The following is a 7,487-nucleotide window of genomic DNA, read 5'->3' on the forward strand; positions in this document are numbered from 1 at the left end:
TATATATATATATATATATATATATATATATACATATATATACGTATATTTTCGACAGTATACGTAACATAAACTATAGACAAGTGCGCATATATGCGCATTACAAAATACAATTTTTGTTTTAATGTAGTTTAAACACTTTGTCTAATAAAAGAACTTATTTTTTACTAATTCCCAGAAGTTAGGTTCTCCCATTCGACTATTGGCTACATGCTGAAATACATTGAAAGAAGTTGTTCAAACCGTATTGAAACTAAATTTACGCTTACCCCAGAGCTCAGAATTAGTTGCCCATTTCGGCCGATTCTCAGGAGCTACTATCTTCCCCTGGCCGCGACAGTCATTTTCGTGGCCCGCTTGCGGCAAGGGGAAAATAGAAGGCGTGGTTTCCGAGAATCGGCCGAAATGGGCAACTAATTCCGAGCTCTGCGGTAAGTGTAAATTTAGTTTCAATACGGTTTGAACAACTTCTTTCAATGTATTTCAGCATGTAGCCAATGGTCGAATGGGAGAACCTAACTTCTAGGAATTAGTAAAAAACAAGTTCTTTCATTAGATAAAAAAGTGTTTAAACTGCATTGAAACAAAAATTTTTATGAAAATTCGTCGAAAAATTCTGAACCAATGTTTTTTCAAATAACTATTTACAAATAACTATGTGGGTAACCATGCACTCTATTCAACAATACTTATTAGTGGTATTTCATTCACTTGTTCCAATAGTGTATGTAATGCTATATCTATATGAAATCACAAATGAGCGCACATTTATTTGTACGTTTATATTGCTAAATAGCATAACTCATGTATATGAGACAAAAAACGTTCAGTGCCAAAGTCGGAATATTACTATAAATAGGTAAAACAAAAGTTGGTTAGTTTTTAGAAAGATCCAAATAAATTGGAAAAAACCAATTTTTCTGTGAATCATAATAAAATTGTTAAATAGAATACAGCTAATCAATACCATTGTTTGAAAGAGCATAGAAATTGTTTACATTATTATACGCTCAAAACTGATTGAAGACGGCTTTAGCGACATAGCGAAGTTGCATTGTGTGATGACTCACTTAACTACCAGACGTATAAAACTTATACACTTTAATTACGTTCCGTAATATGTATATGCGTACATTTTCGACAGTATACGCAACATAAACTATAGATAAGTTGCAGGTATACAGCGCCAACAACTATATACCTGCAACTTGTTTAATAATCATTGTTTTATATTTACCTTCACAGAAAAAATGTCCCCGAATTTTCCAATTCAAGTTTTCACAAAGAATAGTGTTATGCAAATAATGTATGTGAATTAGTTAATCCGAATTAGTTAATACCTTATGTATATAATAAAAAAGAATATATACATGTACATGTATATATGTGTGTGTGTGTGTGTGTGTGTGCGTGCGTGCGTGCGTGCGTGCGTATGTACATGTAATATTCCGTTTTGTATACTCAGTGATTATATAGAAAATTATTTACAAATAACTATGTGGGTAACCACATGCACTCTATTCAACAATACTTATAGTGCTCATAGTTATTAATGGTATTTCATTCACTTGTTCCAATAGTGTATGTAATGCCATATCTATATTATATGAAATTACAAATGAGCGCACATTTATTTGTACGTTTATATTGCTAAATAGCATAACTCATGTACATGAGACAAGAAACGTCCAGTGCCAAAGTCAGAATATTATTATAAATAGGTAAAACAAAAGTTGGTTCGTTTTTAGAAAGATCCAAATAAACACAAATCATGACCACTACAAGTCGGTAGACAAATATTCACATGTAATATCATATTTTTCTGTAATATAAATTTTTCAATTCTTACTAGGATCCATTTTGCTTAAAGTGCAGATAAAAACAGGTAATACTTGTTTTGATAAATTTGAGTTGAGGGATAAAGTTGAAAATACTGCTACCTTATCATAAAAGATTCGTCGAAATGACATCGTTAATGTCGAAAGTTGTTTACTCGGAATTTACGTCGAAATTTTAACATTTCTGAACTACGAGAAATCGTGTATATAGAAAGTTTAATGAAAATTTCATATATTTTTCAATCTTTTATGTATATACAGGGTGTCTCGAACCTCCATGGTGACTCTTGGTGAGAACGTAGAACGCAGAACGGATTGAGGTGAGCAAGAAAGTCCTATGCCGTTTTGCGATCTTCGCAATAATAGTTGAGATATTAATGAAAAAAGATTGGGGAATGATCACGCGCGATATGGTGATGAGCTGCAGTGGAGCCGTCTGCCGTTGCATACTTATATATTAAGTCAAACTGAACAAAAAAAAGTCTTCTACCATTTTGCAAATGACCACATACATTTTTAAATATTAAAGAAAATTGTTACATGATTGTATACCATAATGCATAAATTTTCTTTAATTAATATCTAAAAATCTAAATGGTAATTTACAAAATGGTAAAGGACTTTTTTGTTTAGTTTGATTTAATGTATAAGTATACAACGGCAGACGGCCCCACTACAGCTCATCTACTATATCGCGGGTGATCATTCACCAATCTTTTTTCATTAATATCTCGACTATTATTGCGAAGATCGCACAACAGCGCAGGACTTTCTTGCTCACCTCAATCCGTTCTACGTTCTCACCAAGGATCATCATGGAAGTTCGGGACACTGTATATTTTATAAAATTTTTTATATTCTTAAGATTTTTCGTTAAAAAATCGAACAAATCAGCATTGTCTACGTTCAGCGAATATAACAGTTGAGTAATCGACTTTTGAAAGATAGATGTAATTGGTAGATCTAAAAGTACACCAATCATAGATCATTGCTACTCAATAGTTATAAAATTATATTTACTGTCATTATTTCTATGTTATCTCTATATTCCATTTCCATAAATGAATAGCAACTCTATGAGATATTATTCTCCGACTTTCTATATAACTTTTTGTTCGAAAGTGCTCAAATTTCAACGCATTTTTTGAATCGATAACTTTCGACATTAACGACGTCATTTTGACGAATTATTTCAAGATGTCATTTACTCTCTGCATTTCTTGAAGTAGAATTTCAAAACGAGTAAAAAGTTGTAATACTTAAAGCAATAGTGAAAATATTACCACTTGAAATCGCATGAGTGAATATCTTATTCAAGTTTACAGTGAATTCTGAATCTATAATGTTTTAATTGTTTAGTTTTAGTTGTTTAGTGTGATTATGTTTTTATGATGATATACTTAATTTCAAAACGGTTTGACCATTTTTTTCTTGATGTAGTTTGTGACATATTCCAATGAGAGAATTTGTTTTTTATGTTTTATTAATTCCTGAAAATTAATTTCTCTCATTGAGTCGTTGACTGCATTCCCAACTGCATAAAAAGAAATCTATTTACCGTTTTAAAATCAAACAATACATTCATTTGCAGAATTGTTTAAATTCTTTTTCTTTAACTCATTTTGAAATGCAATCGACGTCCAACAGGAGAATTTGTTTGTAAGTAATTCTCAATAAGATAGGTTCTTTAAATGAGTGCCGGATGTGTTTTAAAATATGTTAAAAAGGTAGTCAAACTGTTCTGCAAACGAATATATATCAAATTCATTCTTCAATTTCGAGTAAAAATATTTACTTGGCAATTCAGAGTAGAGAATTACTCTATATGATTGAAAAATCACTCAAATTCGAGTGATTTCATAGTTATACCATTTTTTAGTGGAAATTTTATTTCAAGAATCTTAGAAAGTAGAACATGCAAAATAATACGATGTTGAATAAAAACATACAAGATGAATCTGTAGTTCTGTCAGGTGCATTCTATACCTTAAAATTAATAAAAGTAGTTCTAATAAACAGGTTCTAAGGTATTCTAGGTTCTAAAATTATTATCTTTCAGGTAAGGATAAGCACTTCTTATCTAAAGTATTAATTCAAATGAACAAATGTTCAAAGTAGCTTCCATTTGCAGCTATATGTTTTATCCTATTGTCTTATATATTTGGATGATTTTTTAACATCATAAGCATTTTCTAAGCAGTCCTGCAATTCTTCAACATTTTGCACTAACGTAAAATATACCGGGAATTGATATCATAAGTGGACAAGTGTGTTTACAACCTTTTTGTTATCTGAGGGGAGGTCTGATAATTTGTTGGCAAGAGATTCCTTCATTTATTTTGTTTTTTATATCAATTTCAAAGCTTTGTAATAATTCATATTACAAATAAAAGTATCTCTATAGCTCAAAAGGTAATAATTTTAGAACTCAAAGAATTAAAATTTTTTGTTTTAAGGTGTAGAAAATGTCTGTAATCTTTTGTAAAAGAACTTCAGACATATCTTGTATATACTTACTGAGTTGTTTTGGACTTGATTTGCACTTATTCAGAATGCAGTTGTTATCTCATTTCAAATAAATCTGACAATAATCTGGTATGAATAATTTGTTAAATACATTTATCTTTTTATCAACAAATGTAAAACTGACATAGAACCTTCTAGTTTAATAATAAACAAATATTTTAAAAGAGTTATGTTTTTATGATTACTAATAAATCTAATTGTCAACTATAAATGTGTAATGCTTCATAAATCATAAGTAGTTTAAAAAGAAATATATTAAATGTACTTAGTATGAAAAAAGACGACTCAATAGACAATAAATCATGAGTGCTCACTGAATGATAGTTAAGGTTATCAGATTTGAAAATTGAGAAATCTGAGCTGAGTTAAAACTGGAAATATGGTTTGTAAAAATATATTTTTTGAAGAATATATCAACAGATTTATAATTATTATAATAACGATAAATAAAAAAAGACAGCAAGTATAGCTAGAATGTCATCATATATTTTTAATTAAAATCGGCAATAATAAAAAAAATATATATTGCAAGGAAATATAAAAATATAATTACAAATTTATAATTATAATTATCACGATAGCAACAAAACGGGAAATTACATAACTAAAATATATATTATTTTAAATATTTAAATTTTGAATAATTTTAATATTATTTGGACATTTATAATAAAATCTGAACAATCATAACGGTAATTATATCAAACTATCAGTAATATAATATGCAAAATTAATAGATAATAACAGAGAATTATTAGATAAAGTTTGATGATAAAGGAGTGTATAATAATGTAGATTGAAAACTACAACTACAAATTCTTATCGTGTGTATTTACATTGTTAAATAACTTGTATTTAACAATTAATATTTTGCGTTTGTCTTTGATATAATAGATTCTCGCTTTGTTTGATGATTAGCTTATAACAGATAATTACATGGATAATGAACTTTATTGCAATAAAATAGGATGTGATACAAAAAAGCATGCACACAGGTAAATCTATTTATATAACGACGTTTCTATAGGTACATTATCAGAATATTCCAAAACAACTTGTTGTCCATCAATCATAGTGAAATTCTCAAATAATTCTGTTAAAGGTGTATCCATCTTGTTACATATTAGAGCTCCATTAGAATGATGATAGAGTAGCAATTTATTTGTAGTAGCTGCATTATTATTGGGAACTTTAAGTGTGTCAGCTATTGAATCTATACACTTCCCAACTGTCCACTGTGAATTAACAAAGACACCTTTTGAGGTGCCTATATGTTTATTTTTTACTATGAGTGGTAAATGTACAAAAAAGTAACACCTTTCACTCATTGGTATATTTTTTGGACCAATTGCAGATCCCTTCACACGCATAAGTTGTATCTGTAGATAAACAAATGATTATAAATTTGCATCACTACCTCTTAGTTTGTTTCAATTTTTATATATAATATTTTATATTACTTTATTTGCTATTGCAGTATTTTTGGACTTCTTTAAACTATCTGTAATCTGTTGATCTACCAAAACCTTTGCTTCTGCAAATTGTTTTTTTGGGATTTGCCATTTTTTCAATTTTTGAGTTTTTCCCATTTCACTTAATTCCAGACAACCGTGATATCTATGTGCCAGACAAAAATGCTGCTTGCACTTGACACAAGGCATCTGTATTGGCGATACTTCCTTGCAAGATTCTTTAGAGCAAATAAAACTTAACAACTTTTCCAAATTTGGCTCTGGACTCTTTATTTTTAGACAGTCGTGCGATATCGTATGTAAATGTTCTTTACAGAAAGTAGCTTGACAGTGTCCACATATAAATGGCAAAAAATCCAATAATTGACAGTTTCTCATTGAGCAATGTTTGCCAGTTTCTGGAAACTCCATCTTAATGTGGTAATAAATTATGTGAAGAACGTAGAATCAAATCTATTGATTGTTGTGATATTCAAGAAATTACTAAAAAGGAAATTCAATTATGTAAAGGTGTTGGAGAATGCAGGTGATTGTCACTAAGAGTGCTCAATGCCAAATTATTCCATCTCTGTTCCAATTCCTTCAATGTCATGTGAGAATCACCGTTGTCACTTTCAGGATCTGGTAATTCGGCTACTGGCGTTGAAATATCATCAATAGGCAATTTTTCTTTGCGCCAACCTTCATCAATCAGATCTATCAGTCTGCCATCTCCGCATACCTGACTATCCATGTCTCTCTCGTAAATGACAGTCAACTCATGATGTAAATATAGGCTGCGTTCCGAAATTACTGTCAGTATTGAAAATCTACAGTATACGTGACATAAACTATACATTTTCAGTACTGGCAGTGAATATCGGAACCAGAGAAAAGAAGGAGAGGGATCATGGGCCGGTTTTAGGTAATCCCGATTTCAGCTGAAATGGCTTATAGCGCCTCTAACCAACCGTGCACATAAACTACGTAGCCAATGTGCACGAATTGTCTCAGTGGGTAAAGAAGTAATGTCCACGATTCTTGATGTTAGACAGACAGGCAATCAACATTATCTGTTTTTGTCTCACCACAGGCGAGAAACAATCGCAGCGGTAGACACAGCGGTTGCTTTCTAAAGCTCATTCTACAATTGCGTAAGCGTAGTCGTGAACGTTAAAGGGACGTCTACATTGGAAGTAAGCAGTAAGAAGTAGGAAGTAAAAATAAGAAATTGACCAATCATAGTTGATTATTCTTCTCACATTAGACTGTGGTTGGTCAATTTCTTACTCTTGCTTTCTACTTCTTGCTATTTACTTCCAATGTAGACGTCCCTTAAGAGTCAACTAATCCGAATGTTTTATTCACTGATTGCTTTACTCTGATTGGTTGTCGTAATCACTTACAACCACTTACATCCACGTTCACGCAATTGTAGAATGGGCTTAACAAGAGACACAAGTCGACATAAACATTATTCTATCTTTGTTCCACATTTAGTGAGTAACAAAGATAGGATGATACTTGTGTCAACTTGGGTCTCTTGTTGGAAAGCAACTAGAGTGATAGAAACTTCCCAGACAGCACAAGATCTCCTGAGGACGTCCTAAGGACGTCCTGAGGACGAATAATGTCCTCAGGATGTCTTCAGGATGTCCTCTGGATGTTCCCT

General features: G+C 31.1%; 2 protein-coding genes across 2 annotated transcripts; both read right to left on the reverse strand.

Annotated features, from left to right (window-relative positions):
* Window positions 1–5,296: 5,296 nt before the first annotated feature.
* On the reverse strand, window positions 5,297–6,278 carry LOC116851367 (AN1-type zinc finger protein 1-like). The gene is made up of 2 exons (XM_032830699.1): window positions 5,825–6,278; window positions 5,297–5,743 (listed from the first exon to the last, which is right to left on the reverse strand). Exons 1-2 carry the CDS (start codon window positions 6,245–6,247, stop codon window positions 5,366–5,368), a joined length of 801 nt encoding a protein of 266 aa, XP_032686590.1. The 5' UTR covers window positions 6,248–6,278; the 3' UTR covers window positions 5,297–5,365.
* A 16-nt stretch (window positions 6,279–6,294) lies between these two features.
* On the reverse strand, window positions 6,295–6,682 carry LOC116851368 (anaphase-promoting complex subunit 13). The gene has a single exon (XM_032830701.1). The coding sequence runs from the start codon at window positions 6,672–6,674 to the stop codon at window positions 6,333–6,335; it is 342 nt and encodes a 113-aa protein (XP_032686592.1). The 5' UTR covers window positions 6,675–6,682; the 3' UTR covers window positions 6,295–6,332.
* Between the last annotated feature and the right edge of the window lie 805 nt (window positions 6,683–7,487).

Source organism: Odontomachus brunneus, unplaced genomic scaffold (assembly GCF_010583005.1).
Source record: "Odontomachus brunneus isolate Ranch 3 - 2012 unplaced genomic scaffold, Obru_v1 Obru_scaffold_173, whole genome shotgun sequence".
NCBI classification, from domain to species: Eukaryota; Metazoa; Arthropoda; class Insecta; order Hymenoptera; family Formicidae; genus Odontomachus; species Odontomachus brunneus.

What these genes read in the sequence shown, in the direction of transcription:
- LOC116851367 (XM_032830699.1), bottom strand. Translation starts at nt 6,247, where the DNA reads ATGGAGTTTCCAGAAACTGGCAAACATTGCTCAATGAGAAACTGTCAA. An exon ending in ATACTGCAATAGCAAATAAA is followed by an intron (nt 5,744 to 5,824) that starts GTAATATAAAAT and finishes GTTTATCTACAG; the next exon opens with ATACAACTTATGCGTGTGAA.
- LOC116851368 (XM_032830701.1), bottom strand. Translation starts at nt 6,674, where the DNA reads ATGTATAGTTTATGTCACGTATACTGTAGATTTTCAATACTGACAGTA.